The sequence below is a fragment of the Zerene cesonia genome, chromosome 12, assembly GCF_012273895.1.
Source record: "Zerene cesonia ecotype Mississippi chromosome 12, Zerene_cesonia_1.1, whole genome shotgun sequence".
Lineage (NCBI taxonomy): Eukaryota > Metazoa > Arthropoda > Insecta > Lepidoptera > Pieridae > Zerene > Zerene cesonia.
Genome location: NC_052113.1, coordinates 5,343,562 through 5,365,189, shown reverse-complemented (window position 1 = coordinate 5,365,189; position 21,628 = coordinate 5,343,562). Strand labels below are relative to the sequence as shown.

The 21,628-nt window shown below is 30.7% G+C and overlaps 5 protein-coding genes across 7 annotated transcripts; 3 read left to right on the top strand and 2 right to left on the bottom strand.

The window, feature by feature from the left end:
- Positions 1-358: 358 nt before the first annotated feature.
- Positions 359-6,662, top strand: LOC119830656 (protein phosphatase PTC7 homolog). Its single transcript, XM_038353724.1, has 5 exons — positions 359-727; positions 1,549-1,728; positions 2,459-2,657; positions 5,734-5,993; positions 6,281-6,662. Exons 1-5 carry the CDS (start codon positions 499-501, stop codon positions 6,328-6,330), a joined length of 918 nt encoding a protein of 305 aa, XP_038209652.1. The 5' UTR covers positions 359-498; the 3' UTR covers positions 6,331-6,662.
- Positions 6,663-7,707: 1,045 nt separating this feature from the next.
- On the bottom strand, positions 7,708-9,760 carry LOC119830660 (derlin-2). 2 transcript variants are annotated; one of them, XM_038353728.1, is made up of 5 exons: positions 9,348-9,758; positions 9,037-9,270; positions 8,770-8,892; positions 8,394-8,557; positions 7,708-8,000 (listed from the first exon to the last, which is right to left on the bottom strand). In XM_038353728.1, the coding sequence occupies exons 1-5, from the start codon at positions 9,438-9,440 to the stop codon at positions 7,874-7,876; spliced, it is 741 nt and encodes a 246-aa protein (XP_038209656.1). In that variant the 5' UTR covers positions 9,441-9,758; the 3' UTR covers positions 7,708-7,873. The 2 variants fall into 2 exon arrangements, with proteins under 2 accessions (XP_038209656.1, XP_038209658.1); XM_038353730.1 differs by having other exon boundaries at positions 7,877-8,000; positions 8,390-8,557; positions 9,348-9,760.
- A 247-nt stretch (positions 9,761-10,007) lies between these two features.
- Positions 10,008-11,730, top strand: LOC119830655 (trafficking protein particle complex subunit 13). The gene has a single exon (XM_038353723.1). The coding sequence runs from the start codon at positions 10,294-10,296 to the stop codon at positions 11,500-11,502; it is 1,209 nt and encodes a 402-aa protein (XP_038209651.1). The 5' UTR covers positions 10,008-10,293; the 3' UTR covers positions 11,503-11,730.
- Positions 11,731-12,128: 398 nt separating this feature from the next.
- Positions 12,129-17,581, top strand: LOC119830657 (cytoplasmic phosphatidylinositol transfer protein 1). Of its 2 annotated transcripts, none has more exons than XM_038353726.1 (8): positions 12,129-12,203; positions 12,409-12,557; positions 12,636-12,724; positions 12,838-12,845; positions 12,920-12,991; positions 14,068-14,322; positions 14,549-14,674; positions 14,884-17,581. In XM_038353726.1, exons 2-8 carry the CDS (start codon positions 12,430-12,432, stop codon positions 15,034-15,036), a joined length of 831 nt encoding a protein of 276 aa, XP_038209654.1. In that variant the 5' UTR covers positions 12,129-12,203; positions 12,409-12,429; the 3' UTR covers positions 15,037-17,581. The 2 variants fall into 2 exon arrangements, with proteins under 2 accessions (XP_038209654.1, XP_038209653.1); XM_038353725.1 differs by lacking the exon at positions 12,129-12,203 and adding an exon at positions 12,278-12,328.
- Positions 17,582-18,029: 448 nt separating this feature from the next.
- LOC119830661 (trypsin alpha-3-like) lies at positions 18,030-21,424 on the bottom strand. The gene is made up of 4 exons (XM_038353731.1): positions 21,015-21,424; positions 20,287-20,393; positions 19,445-19,632; positions 18,030-18,705 (listed from the first exon to the last, which is right to left on the bottom strand). The coding sequence occupies exons 1-4, from the start codon at positions 21,266-21,268 to the stop codon at positions 18,562-18,564; spliced, it is 693 nt and encodes a 230-aa protein (XP_038209659.1). The 5' UTR covers positions 21,269-21,424; the 3' UTR covers positions 18,030-18,561.
- Between the last annotated feature and the right edge of the window lie 204 nt (positions 21,425-21,628).

The window sequence follows — 21,628 nt, the reverse complement described above, 5'->3', positions numbered from 1 at the left end:
ACAGTCGTTATGAAGTAATACAATTAATTATAATCTTGTTAAATTTTAAAAGAATAACAAGTTCCAGTCCACCGAAATTAAAAAGCGGATGTCGGAATAATCATACTTCTCTATTTCAATTGTTTACAAGCCATTTTATCTATTCATGGAAAATACTTAAAATTGTGCTGAAAATATATTTCCTTTACGATGAGACTGTTGAGAATATAATAATATTATAATATATTCACTTGTTCATGTGTCACTTGTCCATATGAAATTGTCTATAGTTCTTTAGCTATCGTCAAAAGGAGCAACTTTCTGAATCTGTGGTCAAAAGACAATTGGACATTGGTTCGAGTTTGTCATTTGCGCTCAAATTTTTATTGTGTAGATACATTAAATTATCTTTACGATTGGAGTAGTATGTGATAGTTTAAACGGATAAATATGGGTTCACTAATTCGCATTGATTATTTATGAATAACCTTTGAAATCAAGGGGTATAATAACGTATGAATGATGCATTCTATATTTTGGACAGGCAGAGTGTTATCACGTGCTATAAGAAATGGACTTTCGAATTTATCAAGTGCTACTGAATTAAACGTCTCCAACAAAAAACATCCATACTTAGTGTCAGTGGTTTGTGGTTTTCCAAAAGACATTGCTAATGGTAGGTCACATAAGGGGCAATTTGGCGACGATGCATGGTTCTCTACCAACTTCAACAATGCGGATGTTATCGGTAAAAATTACAACTTAACTATACGTTGTTACCCCTTAGAACATTTATTTCACAAAATTGTTTTGCTTTATACTAAATTTATATTTTCTCACTGGGTATTGGTATCAGAACACATTTATATAAAAAAACTTGCTATTCCTCCATTCTTATCAATCTTAGGTTGTTTACAACATAATATGTCGTTAGTGTCAATCTGTATTGAGATCATTTACTATTGGTATTTTTTTTTATAAAAGTTTGAATTATTAAACTGATTGGCTCATAACACATATTTAATATGTTTGTATTATTTAGATATGTTTTTGTATACCTTGCATCTTGCAATAAATCAGTTTTTAAACTCTGAATGGCCGTGTTTATATGGGTAATATGTTTAATAGATAGTTTATATCTCAATACTTAATCTGTGTAAAAACACCATAGTCAAAATACTTCTGTTACATGATGGTGAAAAGAACCATCAATTTAAATATTCAGAGTAATAATGTAACTTAGTAGAAATATATAAGTGTGCTACTCTGTAATTAATATCTTACTATTTCGTTTTTACACTTTGAAATAAAATGTATATTAAGTAGAAGCATGATTTGCAAATGATATAGTTAATAAATTATATGTGATTTTAAATGATGTGTGGTGCAAAAGTAATAAACATGTATCATGTGATTAAATTCATTGAAAATCATTGTAATAAATTTCAAATTAAATAATATCATTAATACCTTTTTTTAGTTGTACTTAAAAACAAATTGAGTCCTAAGTCCAATAAATGTGTTATGCATTTTAATTATGCACAATCTTTATAACTATTGACTATTAAGGTGTTGCTGATGGAGTTGGAGGATGGAGAGCATATGGAATTGATCCAGGGGAGTTTTCATCATATCTCATGAAGACATGTGAGAGGCTTGTACGTATGGGCCATTTCAAACTGTCTGAGCCTGGTGATCTTCTAGCAAAGTCTTATTATGAATTACTGGAGCATAAAAAACCGATTTTAGGTAATTTAGTGATAATTTTTATATTATTTTATAATAAATGCTTATTTTGTTCACCTGTATAGATATAAGAATAAAATTAATTTATTGTGCATAATAGCCTTAACTATTAAAACGGATCAAATGAGAATCATTTAAATTAATGTTTTCTAATGGATTATGCTACATAATAGATTGCATTGCTTTGTTGCCTCAAATGAAGTTTAATTAGATATGAATTTAAGTGTATATTAAGAACAAACCACATAATTGTTCTTGGAATGTATTCAAAGACTGAAGAAGAACTTTTTTATTTAATTATTATTATTAGAAGAATAAAGGAAAGTTTGTTCATTTAAGTCCTTAGAAAAGAGCACTTAAAAGTTTGCATTTTTCCTAATTACATATTAATTAATTCATTTTACATTTTTATGTATTTCTATATATAATTTTAAACAAACAATATCAATCATGCACTGGAATTATCATGTTATGTGTCATATAATATATGTGTTTACACACACGCTCAAAATAGCTATTTGGACAATATAGATGCTAATCGAAAAATCAGAAAATATATAAAACAAGATTTTCACCTGTGGCTTGGCCCACATAGTCGGTATAGTTCCTGTTCCCATAGGATTTCTAAGAAAAATCTTCAGTTGTTTCTCGGGTCTATAATACAATTATTTTTTAATCCTTTATAATTAAACTTATCTTAAATATTTCACTGAACTCAATCTGTGTTAAATAGGTAGTAGCACAGCTTGTGTGATGATACTGGACCGCAACGAGAGTATAATGCGGGCAGCTAACATCGGCGACAGTGGATACATGGTTGTCCGAGGGAGTCGCGTCGTCCATCGATCTCACGAACAACAACATTACTTCAACACGCCATACCAACTCAGTCTGCCGCCACCTGGACATGACAGAAATGTACTAAGTGACAGGTGACTAATGTTTATTATTGATTTGTATTTACTAGCGCATTATCGCAATCTATTTATTACCATTTTCAACAGCGCACAAAAAAATATGCTATACATATAATTTTTTTTTGGTTTTATTTAATGCCTCTTTTTTTTTCATCATTTTTATCAAAAATTTTTTCCTGAAAATTAGTTGGGTCAACATTTGTAAGTACCTACATATTCCTTATATGTACTATAAAATCTTTGTATACGTTTATTATTGACAATTCGTTATCTAAACAAGACATATTAGAAAAGCAAAAGGTTATATACTAACAGAGATAATAATATAAGTAAACATTAGTCAAGGTTTTTTGATGAACAGTTTACACATGTATCAAATTGCGGTCTCGAAATTAGCAGCAATTGAAGCAACAACAGATTGCAAATGCACAATGTACATCAAAACTTGTAGTCCAAATTTTTCATATAGAACGAAAAATTTTAGTGAATATTGAGAAATAATAATAGATTATTAATAATAAAACTTGTATAGTTCGCCTTCTAACGACATAATCCACCATTTTGCAGTGGGAAAATACGAGATGTTTTATTTTATTACTTACTCTTTCGAATATAAATTTCGAAAAAAAAAAAAAAAGGATGAACACTTCAGAGTGTACTGTAGTGTTTCCCCTATTAATTGGTCGTTGTTTTATAACCGATTATAGTAGAGTGTAGACTGTAGACACTATATAATTTATATTTTTAAATAATAGTCTTTAAATAACAGAACTTATGAAAGCGTTACAATGTTATGTTGTATAAAGTATATTTACTGAAAATTTCAATTTTAACCTCGTGAATATTTAAGAATAAACAAGTGAAAATGAATTTGAATTGTAGAATGTATATTTTCGTTGTATTTCCACAAGTCATAAGACTTGTCGCGAGTCCAGTCTCTCGAGACCAGTGGTCATGTGCTCATTCCAAAGCCACTGTTGTTGTTTCTGAACAGTCTAATATTAGAATTTTTAGCTCATTGGATATCTGCCAGTTTACAATCACGTGCATAGTGTAACTTGTAAAATGGTAATATTGTGTATTTTTAAACTACTAAAAATTACATGAAAATCACATTAGCCTAATCACAATGAAGGTTGATACCAAAATATCTATGGCTTCCCACATATTATTATGGATTCAAATTCAGAAGTAAACAGACGTGTTAAAACATTCTTCTTTAAAGCAAAATCTAATTTACGGACTAGTTGCGGATCTTATGGTCTTCTTTATAGTATAATTAGCTTTCCACCCGCTCTCGCTACCATGGACTTTTATAGTTCAATTATAGTTTTATATATAATTATAATTTTTTCTTGTGTTTGATATTACGCGAGTATGATACATTTAGAAATTAAAAACTTTTAAACGTATTTTATTCATCATAGTCGGGACTAATAATATATTGAATAAATCGCTCACAGTTTAGCGTCCCCAAAAATACAATTGTCCTTCTTCAGGATTCTATGTGTTTATATGTCCTAATACTTTCCTATACATCCAGAAGTCGTGAATACCTCCAATTATGTTCAGAAATTTTGAAAAGACAACCAAAATTTGATAAATTTAAGCATGTTTCTCGATTCTTTAGATAAATTGCATATACGCAATAAATTTACATTATCATTGTTCCATTTCAAATCAATAAAGCAACTTACATGCTGAAGAGTGAAGCCCTGTAGAAGTACGCCAATATGGTAGCTATAAAAATATTGGATACAGATAGATACATACACACATAAACATATAACACGAGGTAAATAGATTCGTTGTTTTGAATGAATATTTCATCATTGCAGTTACCTACATAATGTGACGAATGTCACTGACGTAAAAATACATGTTTATCAAGTGAATCTCTTATCTTATTTTTTAAGTTCAATTGCGGACGAGTGTCCCATGTTTCACTTCTCCGCTCAGCAGTTCAGATTGTAACATATAAATCAAAGAAAAAATTACCAATGTTATTAAGTAATGTTATATTTAAAGATTTGAATCTCGAGATTTCGATTTAATTCGGTCGTCCCACATATTTCACATTTATTGATCTGCTAGATTTTATTGAGTGACTTGTCGCAGACATTGGTTTTGACTTACCCTTACCTTATCTTTAATTTCTAATGGATAAGGCTGAATGCATTGAATATATGATAAACCTAAACAATCCTGATTTTTTCCGACCGGTGCCAATAATAGGGTAAAATATTCACGTTTATTCATACTACTCTATTGATAAAATAATATTATAAATGAAAAAGTGTGGTGGTTTGTTTTTCCTTCAAAACGTAATATTATTGTTACTAACAGCTAGTAGTATCTACATTAAATTTTTTTTATAGATATTTTTGACTAAATCTAATTTGGAAAGCACGTTATTGAGTGAAAATATAATATTACGTCGTTTTAACACTTACGACGAATGTGAAATTTAATTGTCTCGTATAACCTCGGGCTCAAATTACTTTATTTATAGACATGTTCAGTTTATGTAAATTACAATTTGCCAGCGCAATGAATTAATATTACGAGATAAAATAAAGTAGGATATAATAACTAAATACATAATAATTTATCAATTTAACTAGTGGTAGTAGGTACGCCCTGGCTTCGAACGTGTACAGATTTAGTCTATATAGCACTCGGGGATTACGAACATATCCAAAGGTGAAAGAATTTTTAAAATCGATCCAGTAGTAGCGCGCTTAGACAAACAAACTCTTCAGCTTGACATTATTAGTATAGAAGTATAAAAAATAATACTTTAAACAAGATGTACGAACTCGTATTAAAGTTTCATTATAAAAAGTAATTCGAACCGTAATGTTAAAAATCTTACTAATAAACGCGAACATTTTATTTTATTTCAAACATTAATTTACGGATTTTGGCGTAAGCCAAAAGAAATGAATCGATTGTGATAAATTTAAGCATAGAGATTGAAACTCCTGCAGACAGAAACAAATTTTTAAAAATTTGCCAAGTCTAAGTTCTAAAACAATTTCATGTACATGCACAGCAACAACGATGTATCCAACATGTGCATTAATTCCAGGCCCGAATCAGCGGAGACGGCCGAATTCAAAGTGGAGTGCGGGGACGTCATCCTCGTGGCCACTGACGGCGTGTTCGACAACGTGCCCGAGACGGTGCTAGTCGCGGAGATGCGGCGCGCGCACGGCGCGGATAACGACGCGCAGAAGCTACAAGCGGTGGCCAACTCGATCGCATGGATGGCGCGTAATTTGTCCTTCGACGGGTGTTACATGTCACCGTTCGCTAAGAGCGCCCGCCAGAACGGCATTGATGCTATAGGTGAGTTTGTGTGCTGATGGAGAGGATGGGGATATGGACATGGGTGTAGGGCGGGGTTTAGGAGGATCATTTATTTTCAAAGTGATATAAGACATATCACTAATTTTTAATTATGAGTAGAAAAGTACAAGTAAAATAAATACTTTTTGCCTGTACGGTTCTACTATCCGTAAAACGACCCCTACTATTTAATGCTGAGGTTATTTCTGTGTATTTTTTTAGAGATGAGAAGCTAATGTTTGTGTGAAATTTTAATATGATTATAATTTTAATTTATTTATTTTCAGGTGGAAAGCCAGATGACATAACAGTGCTCCTCGCAATAGTAGCACTATGAAAATGTCAATGTGATGGATTTAGTTTAGATTTTATTTGGTCTCAACAAGGACCGCTTACAAAATTAGTTTTTATAAACGACACCAAAAAACGAATATTTGGTTATTCTTAAATATTATCTTAATATTTTTTGGCGACTTTTTTTACTAATCTTGTGTTTGCAAAATAATGTAATTTCGGGGTCTAATATTGTTTCCTTAATGTCACCATTAGAACAGAACACTAGTCACTTGGTGTTATCCATTAAATCATTAACAAGTTGATTTGGAACTGTAATTGTGATTTATAGTGTTGTGGTTTGAATTGAAATACACGCGTTTATGCCTTTGTTAAGTATAATTTGATTTTTGAAATTCCTTGCATTTTGCAATATCTTTAACTAGAATAAAACTGATCCTAATATGTATACTATAATATGGCATAAATTATTATGTATTTTTATGGGTGTGTGTCTTTTGTAAAATGGAAAGCAATTGATGCAACTTTTTAAATTAATTAAAAATTTAAGAACTTATCGTTGATGTATAAAATGTCAATACTTGTTTAAATGTGTGTATCAATGTTTGATTGAAGACTGATTCTAGCATAACTGATGTTTTTTTGTAAATATGTTGAATGTTCATATTGTCTCATTTTCACTATACTATTTAAATACTTCTTATCATTTGTTTTTGTTAATAAATTAAGTGCTAAGTTAATGGAACACACACGATAAAAATACACCGTGCAATTAAAACATATTCATATATAATTCATTCCTTTAACATTTCTTATGCCATCCATTTACTCATTGGTAAAATGAAACAAGAAATAATTATTTTAAACAGAACTTCAACAAACATAGTCGTACCGGAAAATAAATAAAATGTAAGAAACGAGTCACGAAAAATGTACTTTGTATTCATAAAATGTTTTTTTGGTCATACATATGGTAGAACATATCATACATAAAATAATTGAGAGCTAGAAATACACGTTCAGGACTAGTTATAGTTTTAAAATCAGCAATCTCATCAATCATTCATTGTAAAGATTATATTAAATGTATCTTCTATAGACATTTTCGTAATGAAATTTCGATATAAAACAAAAATAATACCACATTTGAATATGCAAGCGGGAGTTTTTGAGATTGTGCTGGTAGTGACATTGTTGCGGTAGTAGAAAGTTCGTATTATACAACTGCGTCAAGAAAACGTTTACGTAGTTGTTGGCATAAGATTTTTGATAGATCTATGTACAATTAATTGTAAATTATGTAGAAGAATGACAAATAAATGTTTGAATAAATGAAAAATTGCTTTTTTTATGAGAATGGTTTATTAAAACATTCCTAATTTATATACATAATTTATTTCTTGAAAAAGTAATGTTATTCTTAGATAAAATTATTTTACACACAGGGCAAAAAAATGGAGCAGTTTGTGCTTGATACTTTTTATATAATGAATGTCCCTTTGTCTTGTTTAAAATTAAATTTAAAATCTAAATAAAAAATGGATTTGGTTTGGCTCTTGTACTAAAAAAATGGTTCTATTCTCATTTTATCCATTGCCTTCGTTAGGATTGTCTTCATCTCGACGACGCCAGTCAAATCCTCCAGGACGAACGTTCGCTAATTCCGGTAATGGGGCATATTCCCTTTCAGGTTCGGGATCAAATAGTTTTTTTCTAAAAATAATGTCATGTCAATTTCAATTTAAGTATAAAAACTAATATTTCAAAGCTATTATATTGGTGATGCAGGCTAGTCAGTGTGGTATTGTAAAAAGTTAAATGTTGGATTACAATCTGTCAAAATCTGTAACATTGCACAACAGTAAATTGTAATTGTGATGAATATAAAAGTATACAGTTTGAATATACATTAAATCTTTAAAGCTGTATTTAATTGTATTTTATAATTCTATATACAATTTAAAGCACTTGAAAATACTGTATACACAGTATTTTCTCTATGTATAGGTGTGTATTAAATGTTGCAATATGATTATCATATATTAAATATTATGTAACTGTTGAAATTGTTTACTTACTGCATGAAAAAAAAAATTAAATACTTACAGAAACTTGGGTGTCTTCAATAGCTTCTGCCCTCGAGATTGACGAGGCCAAACATCTTCCAAAAAGAAATATATGTGTCCAATGGCCATTCCCACCAAATCGACAGATATAGCATTACCAAGGAGCACAGAAAATCCAAGTAGAACAAATGGCAAGTAAGGAGCCTGTAAATTAAATAACTAAATGAAGTAAAAAATTTAAACAAAAATCAGGAATGATATTTTATGGTCTGTACTACTTTAACAAATACATGTATTTTATCATTTATAAAGAAATTCATCTTCTGTTTTTCTTTAATCAATTTTATTAACAAAGATAAACAATTTTCTTATTAGAAACATATAAAAAAATACATATTAGAAACAAAATCACTTACTTGGAAATTCATGAGGCCAAAGAAATTTAATCGTATAAATACATTTCGTCGAGACCAAACATAGACAATCATTATTGTGAATGCTTGTCCTAAGAATAATAAATTAATGAAAAATGCACAAAACTGTAGAACATTAAGGAATCTTACTTTAATTGTACACCGTCAAACATGTTAAGGCCTCTATAAATTACAATAATTAAATATTATAATACTCCTTAATATGTGATAAAGTTTGAAAATATTTATTCATATGTCGAAAAAGGATACAATCATCAGCACAGCACCAAAGAAAAACATCACAACAAAATCAGCAGTCCTCCCTCTAAATGATCCTTCCTCTAACATTCTACAATATCTATATGTGAATATCATATTGAAAAAGAAATTAAATCCTAAGTTCCCAAAGAAAAGGAATGTAGTTATAAACCGCCATATCTGATACCTATAGAGGATTAGTGTAGGATTAAAGTAAAGCTGGAATGGTGAAACCAGATCTAGTTGCTGAAAAGAACATAAAATATTATTATACAATTAAAATCCACGCATAGTAAAATAATTTTGGAAAAAAAAAAACTTACGACAGCCAATGTAGTAATGACGCAAGCTGTTGTGTATACCCTGGTTACTGGGGGTATTAGCATGTATTCTTGCAGTAAAGATTGATATGCCATTTTGGTTTCAAATAATACAACAACTCGAAATCACAAAATCATTATTTTAGCTTATGTGAAAACTATAACGTGACACTATTGGGCCACATCAGTCTTATCGAAATAATATCTATACTGAAAACGGAGTACAAATACTTTAAACACCAAATAATTTAAACACTTATAGCTAGGTATCTTACGAATCTAGAAATAAATAAAATCATTAGATTTAAATAATTTGTCGGATGATTTATTATTAAAAAGATGCCATTTTGTACAATTTATATTAATTGTATGTTATTTTCAATTAATTAATTTGCAAAGGCTGTGACATTTCTTTATATACGAAGCTGACGTTGACATTTAACTGCTAATGTAAGCAAGTCACAGAATAAATATCTACCAATAATAAACGCAGAGAATTTTTATTTGTGATCAATTTCTATAAACATGCTTTATGTATAATTTTGAATCAAATAGTATGTATATTTGCTACCTATAAGGTTTATAGGGACATATCGCGTCAGCGCACCCAGGCATCAATAATAAAAAAAGGCCTTGGTCTGTAGTGACAAATGACGCATCGGACGATGACAGTTGTCAAGTGACAAGATGAGATGTGAAGTCAAGAATCACAAAACAGTAGTTATTGCGAAAAAAAATTCGTGTAGTTTTTTGCCCGTATATTAAAATGTATGTAATTATAATTAAATAACATTTAGCGTCTTCTGGTTGGATTTGAATGGAAGATCTTTGTGTTTATACCCATATTGAATATTTTGTTTAGTAATACAGTGATAGGTTTAGCTTTTCATTCTGTCGAACCAGACGGATAATATTTTCTTTAATATTATAGTCTACTTTTAAAGTTACGATGGAGAATAAAGAAGGAGTAGACCACTTAGTGGCATTAAAAGTAATGAGGCTTACAAAGCCAGCACTTATAAGCCCCAAAATCGTAACATGCGATTTTAAAGATTTACCAGGAAATATACTTAACAATTATTTAAAAGATGATGCTACATCTGTTGTTCAAATGGAAACTCTGGCTGCTGGACAGTTTCTGTTGCTGCCTCAAAGCTTTGGTAATATTTATTTAGGTGAAACATTTTCTTGTTATGTTTGTGTTCATAATGAAACAAATCAACCCGTTCAAAGTGTTTCTATTAAGGCTGATTTACAAACGAGTTCTCAAAGGATCCCTTTGGCTACCCAGCAACATCAATCCCCAGTAATGTTAGACATTGATGAAACCTTAGGTGATGTGATACACCATGAAGTTAAGGACTTGGGCACACACATATTAGTTTGTGAAGTAACATATATGTCCAACTACAACACTCTTGCTTCATTCAGGAAATTTTTCAAATTTGAAGTTATGAAGCCACTGGATGTTAAAACTAAGTTTTATAATGCAGAGTCAGATGAAGTTTTTCTTGAAGCTCAAGTACAAAATATAACGTCTGGACCAATTATATTGGAGCAAGTATCCCTTGACAGTTCACAGCAGTTTACAGTTAGATCATTGAATGAAACGTCTGATGGCAAGTCAGTATTTGGAGAGGTTACCTTACTTCAACCTCAAGAGAGCTGTCAGTATTTATATTGCCTTTCACCTAAGCCTAATATAGCTTCAGATATAAAACTTATTGCTACAGCAAAGAATATTGGTAAATTGGATATTGTGTGGAGGTCTAATTTAGGAGAAAAGGGGAGGTTACAAACAAGTCAACTACAGAGGATGACTCCAGAATATGGTGACATACGAGTGATATATGAAAATTTGCCCAGCAAGGTCCCTCTTGATGAACCATTTAATTTTAAATGTAAAATTGTAAATGCAAGTGAGAGAACATTAGACCTAATTCTAAAGCTTCGTTCACATCAAGACTCCAGTTTAATTTGGTGTGGAATCTCCAATAGGAAACTGGGGCCGTTGGAACCTGGAAATATAACATTCATTAATTTGACTGCTTTGCCTATAAATACGGGTCTGCATAGTATAACAGGAATTTCATTAATGGATTTATTTTTGAAAAGAACCTATGATTACGATGATATGGCTTCTGTTTATGTATATTAGAATCAATTTTAAATTGTTCTTACAGTAGCTGTTTGTTACAATAAGACAGTATCTATTAAATCGTTAGTAGTTTTCCAATAGGATAAGTCAGTTTTTTATTTTAGAAAATGTATAGAAGTACCATTATTTTATATTACCTAATTGTTAAGCTATTTGCAATATTTAGTTGAACTAGAAATATATTGTGAAATTTACAGTTATTGTGGAATTAATAAAAAAACTATAATAAATAAAATTTTAGTTCATTAATTTTGTTGTTCAAATAATAACTTTCACATTTCAAACATACACTGCATAAATATCATACCTGCTAGATCCTAGCCTGCAAAATTGTTTAGAAATCATTATGCATTTTTTTTATAATATGTAAAATTATAAATTTTATATTTTAACACATTAACATTTACACATGATGTAATATAATGTTTCCTTAGAAATTAAATTTCATGATATAATAGGTAAAGCTATTTAAAATAAAATAAGAATCCTTAAATAATTACTAGTCAATTTATATAGTCTACGGGTTTTATCTACTTTAATAATTTTTGAGCTTACTCTGTGTAACTGACTAAGTTCGGAAATCTGTCTTGACTCCTGACTTTTTACTGTCATTGATTATTGTCGATGTCAGGGGTAGCTGTGATGAGTACTTTGTTCAGTATCACATTATTCATAAGAGCTTATTTCTTAGAAATTTTTGAGTAAGATTTTAAGAATTAACGTTTTAAAACATAAATATATATTTACGGATTTTTGGGAAGTTAATAATTGGAGAATGGTTTTAACAAAGGAATACAGAATATGCATGCCTTTAACGGTAGAAGAGGTAAATAAAGGTTTTAATATTATCATAAAGGTTAATAATGATCTTGATTTATTTAAACGTCTTTTTTTCTTTTATTATAGTATCGAATAGGGCAGCTGTATATGATAGCTCGCCATAGTTATGAACAATCCACAACTGGTGAAGGTGTAGAGGTGATAGCAAATGAAGAAGTTAATGACGAAGTAAACGGGGTTGGCCAATTCACCGAAAAAAGAATACATCTTTCTAGGTGATTTTCATAAAAACAAAAATTGATTTATGTAATGCATGTAAACCCTCACATTATATGTTGATTATATCTTTACAGTCATTTACCTTACTGGGTCCAAAATATTATTCCTAAACTATTTTACGTCACTGAAAAAGCATGGAATTATTACCCCTACACTATAACTGGTAAGTTTGATACAAAATTAAAAAATGCATAAAAATTATAATGATACTATTACTTTTTATTCATATGATTATTAACATTAATCACAATCTTTATTTTCATGTACTGCTTCTAGAATACACAGTAAGTATCATAAGTTAAATAACTATTTTGAATAATGCCATACTTACTATTTTTATCATAATCTTTCGTTTCAGTGCTCCTTCATACCAAAGTTTTCAGTATCAATACAAACCAGATATGAAGATAACAATGGCACGACAGAAAATGTATGTAATATTATCATCTATAACATATATAACAGCACATTAAAAAACTGTGTACATTGAAGATATTATAATAGCATTGGTGGCTCAGTGGCGAGAACCTCGGACTTCAAAATCCATAAGTTGAGGTTCAAGACCGGAGCGAGTGTGCAGGAAATAAATAGAATTTTCAATTTATCTGCACATGTGAATAACATCACCACTGCTTAAAACGCTGAAGGAAAATATCGTGAGAAAACCGGCATGTCCAAGATTCAAAAGTTCAACGACATGTGACATCTGCCAACCCGCACTTGGCCAGCGCGGTGGATTATGGCCTAAACCCTCATAGGAGGCCTGTGTCCCAGCAATGGGAACATATATGGGCTGATGATGATGATGATGATTGAAGATATTAAAGAAATTATATTTGGAGGGGGCTTAATAACAGTAATAACGAATTAATTGAATCCAAAGAAGCATTGTGTATGTTTGTCTGTTTGTTTGTACATGCTAATCTCCAGAACTACTGCAAGGATTTCAATGAAAGTTTTTTTTGTATATGTATTAAGTCTGGCCACCTGATGAAGAACTGCAACAAAACACCTATATCATAAGAGATAAAAATTGTGCCATAACAAAAATTGACACCTGCAATGAGCATTTTCTGTTAAGCTGGCCAAGTGCGGCTTGGCAGATGCCACATGTCGTCATACTTTGAATTCTTGGAGATGCCACTTTCCTCTCGATGTTTTTCTTCACCATTTTAAGCAGTGGTGATGTTATCCACATGTGCAGATAAATTGAAAATTCAATTTATTTCCTGTACACTCGCCCTAGTCTCGAACCCCAACTTATAGATTTTAAAGTCTGAAGTTCTCACCATTGAGCCACCATTGAGCCACCAAACTTATTAGCCATACTAACGTGTAATTAAAGCACATTTATAATTTTAATTTCAAATATAGTCCATCAGAAACCTACAGGCATTTATAAATTTTTGTAAACTAGAATAAAAATTCTAGAATAAAAATCATTATTTTCAAGTTTTCAGATTAAAGGAATATATGATAAAACTAAAATAATTCCAATAATTTCAGTGTTTACATCTTACTGATGAGGAGTTAGCACAGAGACAAGTGGATTTTTTGGATATTGCATATGATGAGATAAAACCACACCATTACAAAGAAAATGAAGATCCTAAGCTTTTTAAATCTGAAAAAACTGGGCGTGGACCACTGGTTGAGGGTTGGAGAGACACACATAAGCCTATTATGTGCTGCTATAAGCTGGTTAATGCTAAATTTGAAGTGTGGGGCTTACAGACTAAAGTGGAGGATTATGTTCAAAGTGTAAGTCATCATAATATATTAATTAATTATTGTTAATTGCAGTTAACTATGGTTATACAATAAAAGTAACATTTTAATTTTTCCATTCACAATAATTATTGAAACAGATGTGAAATGCAATTACTGCATTCTTCTTCTCATATTAAATATCAACATATTAGAGCTTTGTTACTTTTTTTCGTGTTTGTACTTAACTTAATTCTAAAATGATCTTGTCACTATACAGGCAATTCGTGAAATCCTTTTACTTGGGCACAGACAAGCTTTTACCTGGATGGATGAGTGGTTCAACATGCAGATTGAGGATGTGAGAAATTACGAAAAAGATATGCAAGCCAAAACAAATATCAAGGTTAATTTTTAATATTGAAATATATCCCTTTATGATTTAATAAAACGAATAAATTAAATGAATAGGAATTCATGTAAATGTACTTAATAATTTGTAAATAGGGACTACGTAACCCACTATCACAAAGTTGGTATTATCCTATAAATAAGCTGATATGTCTTTAAGGCTTTTTATTAAAATGTTTAATATCCATGTTTTTTTGTTTATAGGTAAAAACAGCGATGGAAAATGCAGAGGGCCAAGAAATGGGTGATAATTCACAACCTGAAACACCAAAATCTCCGAAATCACCAAAAACACCGAAAACACCTTCGACTGCCGGAACGCCAACTGAATCAAAGTCATGGTTTTCATGGTCATAAAAAAAAATTTATTATATAGTTTAATTTCCTTAAATACCGGGTTTAGTTTGGGTTCATAGATTCAATGGTAAATCTCTGACTTTATCGCATTGAGTATTGTAGCACAATTATTTGCATTTTTATGTAACTTCAGGGACAAAATATATTATAATTCAAGTTCAAATACAATCTAAACCATTTGTAGTTGAATTAAACATTTAGTTAAAAAAACCTCTCGAAAGTATTTTCTAATTTTCTTTATCTATTTTATAAGAGTAAAGAGGGTATAGATGAAGGCCACTGAAAATGAAGAATAGAATGGGTTTATTTATTTTCATCACAATTCATATATATTTAGAACGATAATTGAATATATGTATGTTTGTCGACAATTTTCAATTGGATGACAGAGTATAAACAGAAAAATGTTTCTGATATTAGCCAAAGCTTTTTCAATACAAGGTCAAGGGTTGAGGCAATCATGTCATCTATTTCCTAAGTTTTTATTTAAATAAGGTAATTGATTTTCTCAAATGATCAAAGTAGATAAACTATGAAGAAATATTGATAATTGAATTTTAAATACGTCATATCAATGTAAATGTGTGAGCATATTAATGTTATGATATTCGTGTCGTGATAGTGTGTGTTGTCCTTGATTGTAAAATTGGTCACATTGCGGAGAAAAGCCTACTATATACGGTAATGGTAAATTTATATTTTCCTTAAGTCTGACGAATAAAAAGCGCTTCTAAACGAAATTGAATAAGTAAATATTTGAGGTTAGTTTTTACTTTGTTTTGTCATGTTATTATGTGCTGAGAATAAACAATAGATAAATAAATTATAGCTAATGGAATAAATATATTCGTAATTATTTTTAAAACTTCAAATTATGTTTTGTTTGGCTTATCATACTAGTTAAAATTATTAAAAATGAGGGAAAGTATGAATCGAAAAGTGTTAAATGGACTGGCTGTAGGTGAGTTTATCAGCAAGTCTGGCCCTTAGAAATTTTTGAAGTTTTCATAAGAAGTACAAAGACGTAACTATTTCAAATATATTTTGGTGCGTAGTTGGGCCTAATTTTAGTATGTATTAATTAATTATTGATATTGTTAAGTGCAAATTTATTGTGCGTATGAGTTATTATGTTATATGTGACCTTTTCATGTATACGATATTGTTTTTCATATTTGTCGTCGTCTTAATTGCAATGTCTCTTACGAGTAGGCAAGGTTAGCTAAGTATGAATGTTATATTTAACAGCTATGATATTTTATTTGTCCTTATGCTTTTTTAACGACGCATTTTCAACCGAATTCAAGAAAAGGAGGAGGTCCTTAAATCGACTGTACCCTTTAGGGTCTTTTACCTCAAAGCTTAAGAATGGGTGAACCGATTTTGATTAAACTTTTTTGTGTGTGTATTCCGTGTGGTCCCATTTATATTCGGTCTAGTTCTGAAAATTTATAGGCGATTCAGTTTGTTGTCAAAAATAATCATAAAAGATAAACATTTCAATACATATGTGTTTTATGATTTTACATGACATATTATTCTGACACTCCGCAAAGAACTGTCTTTCTTACCCGTTAGTGCAGTGAAATTAAGAGAGTTACTTTATCATTCCTTGGTCAGAATGTATATTCTATTATAAAATATAAGTGGGCATACCGACATAGAGCGGGTGTTTAGGTATAATTGTTTGGTTTGAATTAAGTACTCATAGCTCGCAAGGAATGGGTTGTTAATTAATATTTTTATTCAAGTTACCTATTATTGTTAGCAGTAGTTTTAGAATTTTAGTTTTAAGTATAATAATGAAATAAATGTTCGATTTGTGAAGCTTTTTTTGCAATGGAAATTTTATTTTATTTATGGTATTATTAATTTAATTTTTCGAAATGTTATGGTTCACTATAATATCAGAACCATACTTATGTGAAAGTATGTACTTGTTAAAGGTAACATTCCAAAAATTGTAACTTGTTTAAAGTTAGGATTTAGAATTTATTCAATCTCCAGAAAAAGAACGATATATGTATATAAATGTAACTCTATTTGTCTATGCTCATATATAAATGATTGCCTTCGAGAAAATCGATCGATAGAGAGAAAATTTCCACTATTTTCCGTATTGACACTGCGGGACGCACATCGACTACAAATGAGACACGATTCGAGTTTTCTTCCTGAGGATCATATATTTTAGCGTTTCGTGCACTTCCTTTTAACTTTCGTTATAAATGCAAGCACGTATCGTGGAATGCATAAATAGGAGCAGGGTTATAGTTAGACTTGGCTTTTGAAAGTCACATAAAGTATGAAAACATTGCATTGATGTTCTGTGTTATTGCACCATGTTCTAGTCCTCGAAATTTTTGGAATGTTACTCTGGGACGAAATAAGAGCTTTCTGCGTGTTGTTAGGTACATGACAATTATTGCCTATCGACACAGCTTTTCGGTTATTTTCTAATGTCGTTGAAAATATGTGTTATTTAATAGATATTTGAAGAATTATTAACTGTAATACTTAATACATCTATTTATAAGAGTATTAACTGAGTTTTATTTTCTGTTTATTTTCTGAATAACGTTTCTCTTCTTCTTTTACCGTGCACTAACTGTGTTTGGAGGGAAATTAAACCAAAAAATGTTAACGTTAACTTAACGAAAACGTATTGTTCAGTAGTAGTCAGCAATATTAACTAGAGCTTGGAATCAATGAAATACTTTATTTTTATACTACTTATATCATTACCATGTAGGATAGGACATTGTACGTTATCGCATTTAATGATCGACCCCGAAATCTATTCCTATTTCTCTTGAGAACATAATTAGTATGATTTCTTCATTAGAACTCTTTGAAATGGAACAAAAAACACTAAAAATCTTGTTATTTTTATTATATATTTCATATTGCGCTTTAAGAGAGTTTACAAAATAAAGTACCTTGTTTTGTTGAGTCACTAACCAATTGGATACGACAGCCTGCCTAGTCCCTTCCCCAGTGCGATCGTAATGTAAACTATAATATCTTGGCTCTTCAGACATGATAAGGAAATATATTATCTGCCTTCACTGGAAGTTACAGATTACAAAGCAAGTATAATCCCTTAGTCATAACAACACGTCTACAATAAACTTGTAGTTTTTTTTTATAGATACCTTTATTATTATAAGAAAATCTTAGAAAATATTAATATTGGTGAACATACAGATATTTCTAGAATTTAATGATGTAGTAGAAATAACAGCAATATTCGTAGTGCTACGTGTAGTCTGCAGTACCTTTATTCTGGATTCCATTGACACTGGATCGCTGAAACTCGAGTTCAACTTAATAATACATAAGAGGAATATTTCAAACGTAGACTCGCTTTTTAACGTCGACTATCAATAATAAAACTACTTGCGTAATGTACGTAGCCGGGCGTTGTGTTATAACTTTAATCACGCGTTTTAAACGCAAATTGCTACTAGAAAGCAAAAATGTATTTTAGAAAATTAATGTGATTTAGAAAATTCGAATTTTTCTTCAGTAAATAATACTGCGCAACCATTTAAGATGTGCTCCAATGCTGACATACACTCCGGGCATTCCAGGAACATTGCAACTGAGTCCGTAACTAGTTAAGCCTTCAACCTTTTCAGAACATATGAGTGGGCCCCCAGAGTCACCCTGAAAGGTACCATACATTAAATATACTATGTAATATATATGCCCATGTTAAAAAATAATACGGGCTGTGTCGCGAGGTTTCACGCGCGAACAAAAGCATGTACATATTTCTATAGCTTATGCGTTGTTATTTCGAAGAAATACTGGGATATGGAAATCACGCAAAAAATTTAAACAATATATGAACCCGAGAAACATCACACTCTTTTTAGAGCTGTAGTGTAATAAATATTGTTAAAACATATACCTATTTAATTTTGAAATAATAGGTCATAGCTTTACGAAAATACATTTTTTTAATTTAGTAAGTACTTAACTAGGGAATGCTATTTAGATAACTTTTAGGTACATATTTTTTTTTCTTGATGATAGAATTGTGATTTGCATTAAATTATCAGATTTATACGGTTTATATAAATACGATCAACTTTTGTGTCATATTTATTAATACTAAGTGTTGTAATGTGGTAAGAAAATGTTTATTTTCTTACAATATCTCAAACTATTGTAGTACTGCTCGCCCCAATGCCTCCCGGGTAGGACTTTTTTGTAGTTTTCTCTTTTTTTTACAGTTATCGTCTTCATTCAAGCGGAGACAAATTTATATATAAATTGAGTAATGATTATAGAAGAATGAATGTAGGTCCTTATAGTCCTATTGAATATTTCTATAGCGTTAAACTTTTATTATTTTTTATATAATTTAAACATCTACTCCATTGTCATTCCATTAACCAACCTGGCAAGCATCAACGCCATCTCCCATAGCACACAACATTCCGCTGAATGCATAAGGAGCTAGGCCTGATCCTAGTGATGAAGTGCACTCGTCTAATGACACGAGTTTAACATCAGCGGAGTGTAAAGTTTCTGATGTTTCTTGTAGTTTTATATCTCTGTATCCGTAGCCATATATTCTACAGTTTCCTGAAGATAACATGGACATTTTAAATTACATTATGAATATTTACCTAATACATAGTTGGGACAATATGTGGGTGAGGTAAAAAAGATAATTTTTAACCGACTTCCATAAAATGGTTCTATGCTCGACTGTATGAATTTATTTTTGGATATCTTATTGAAATGAAAATGCTTCTATCTATTCTTCATTTAGCAAACGATCATGTGTAGAGTTTGAGCGACTGGAAATTTGGAATACGGTCTATTTGACAAATAATTGTGAATTTAAAATATGTGAAGTTGTTGTACGAAATAAGGTAGTATCGACGAAGTATTCAGTTACATACACTTTCATCAACTTACTTTTGTCGAATAATTATAGCATTATGTAATTAAGTATATTGATTTTATTGTCATCATTTGATGAACACAACGCAATGATATATCACACTCCTTTATACGTATCAGGAAAAACGGGACATGCATTTACCTCTTCAATTAGAGTGAATTATCAGCTTTAAATTGTCACATAATTTCGTAGTGTGTAGCGATGTCACTTTCTTAATTTAATTGATGTGCTTGGCAAGCTCTCAAGAATTGGGTTAATAATAGCACGTTCAAATTGACAGCGCTGATTGCTCGAAGGTAAAGCATTTTTATCAGTTCATTCACAGTTACCTGATATACCGAACGAGGAGTCTGGCAATATTGTGCCATTAAGCGACGTCATATCAGTAAAATTGAGCTTTACACGTAACACAGCTATATCATGCTCGTGAGAAAACCTGAAACCATACAAGTTGCGTGTAGGTTATATAGATTATACGACAATGTGCATATGGTTTTATGAATTCACACTTCGCAGACACGTAAAAACACTTGTTTGTGATATATTTATATTAGCTAAAAAATTAATGCGATAGTGGTGTTTTACTGGGAAGATCTCGTTCGCACGGTGACCTTAATTTGATAAAATGTTAGAAATGTACATATGAATGATATGTAAATATATATACTATACCAAGTGTCGAGCCCCGCTACAAATTTGTAATATTTTTGTTTATACATTCCCGAAATTTTATACGAAATCATTGTTTCTAGGTAATATATGATGAAAATGCTTTATTGTAATTTTAGCTATACCTATTTTCCACGACGTGTATGTTTAGATTAGGTTCTAGTGCCTCCTATTTTCGTTAGTTAACTATCTGCGGATCAGTCGTTAATAGAATAGTCAGTATACCTACTGTGGCATCGAACAATGCACATGAGTAGGAATATAGTAATTTTGGGAGTACCTGTGGCATGAAGACGTCATGGGATAAATACCTCATGGGATACATTTGGTCTGTATAGCCTTATTGCAATTTTAAAAAATATAATATAATGAACAAATTGAAACTTACGGATTATAAAGGTCGTGTTTGATAATCGCTAAAACTTGAGCTTTAGGTATATCTTGACTCTCTATGCAATGGTTATTTAACTGCAGAATGTAGCTCTGAGGAGTTTCCTCCACGCAATGAGCTGCGGTGACGGCATAATGAGGTGTTAATACCGTTGCAACACACAAATGTTGAGAATTTGATGAATTCCTAAGAGAAGCCACTCTAACGTTTGTACCTTCAAGATTATGATTAAATATATTAGTGTTAAACATTAAATATCTGATTCCATTTGAAATATGTGTTGTTATGTGAACCAAATAACTAGCTAGATATTAGTTATTGTTTCAGGACGGTTGACATTAATTTTAATATCGTGTTAAATGTATGTTATGCGAGAAGTTCAAATAGAAATACCACATGCGACTTCCTCTCCGCCAATTACCCTTTTAATTCTTCGACATTCCGTTATAAATAAACACGAACACGAAATACTAAACACAACAAACCAATATGTTTGCGGAACGATTTTATTGCCAAACATTTTCGTGCGATTATTATCACTTAAAGTCTAAAACACTAATAAAATAACCATAATTCTTCCGCAACTATTTACGAAGGTATTGTAGAAATCT

What these genes read in the sequence shown, in the direction of transcription:
- LOC119830657 (XM_038353725.1), top strand. Translation starts at nt 12,278, where the DNA reads ATGGTTTTAACAAAGGAATACAGAATATGCATGCCTTTAACGGTAGAA. An exon ending in TGCCTTTAACGGTAGAAGAG is followed by an intron (nt 12,329 to 12,408) that starts GTAAATAAAGGT and finishes CTTTTATTATAG; the next exon opens with TATCGAATAGGGCAGCTGTA. An exon ending in AAGCCAAAACAAATATCAAG is followed by an intron (nt 14,675 to 14,883) that starts GTTAATTTTTAA and finishes TTTTGTTTATAG; the next exon opens with GTAAAAACAGCGATGGAAAA.
- LOC119830660 (XM_038353728.1), bottom strand. Translation starts at nt 9,440, where the DNA reads ATGGCATATCAATCTTTACTGCAAGAATACATGCTAATACCCCCAGTA. An exon ending in TCATTACTACATTGGCTGTC is followed by an intron (nt 9,271 to 9,347) that starts GTAAGTTTTTTT and finishes TGTTCTTTTCAG; the next exon opens with CAACTAGATCTGGTTTCACC. An exon ending in TTGAAGACACCCAAGTTTCT is followed by an intron (nt 8,001 to 8,393) that starts GTAAGTATTTAA and finishes CATTATTTTTAG; the next exon opens with AAAAAAACTATTTGATCCCG.
- LOC119830661 (XM_038353731.1), bottom strand. Translation starts at nt 21,268, where the DNA reads ATGTTTAACACTAATATATTTAATCATAATCTTGAAGGTACAAACGTT. An exon ending in AAACACGACCTTTATAATCC is followed by an intron (nt 20,394 to 21,014) that starts GTAAGTTTCAAT and finishes GTATGGTTTCAG; the next exon opens with GTTTTCTCACGAGCATGATA. An exon ending in ATGGCGTTGATGCTTGCCAG is followed by an intron (nt 18,706 to 19,444) that starts GTTGGTTAATGG and finishes GGTACCTTTCAG; the next exon opens with GGTGACTCTGGGGGCCCACT.
- LOC119830656 (XM_038353724.1), top strand. Translation starts at nt 499, where the DNA reads ATGATGCATTCTATATTTTGGACAGGCAGAGTGTTATCACGTGCTATA. An exon ending in GCATAAAAAACCGATTTTAG is followed by an intron (nt 1,729 to 2,458) that starts GTAATTTAGTGA and finishes TGTGTTAAATAG; the next exon opens with GTAGTAGCACAGCTTGTGTG. An exon ending in AGAAATGTACTAAGTGACAG is followed by an intron (nt 2,658 to 5,733) that starts GTGACTAATGTT and finishes CATTAATTCCAG; the next exon opens with GCCCGAATCAGCGGAGACGG.
- LOC119830655 (XM_038353723.1), top strand. Translation starts at nt 10,294, where the DNA reads ATGGAGAATAAAGAAGGAGTAGACCACTTAGTGGCATTAAAAGTAATG.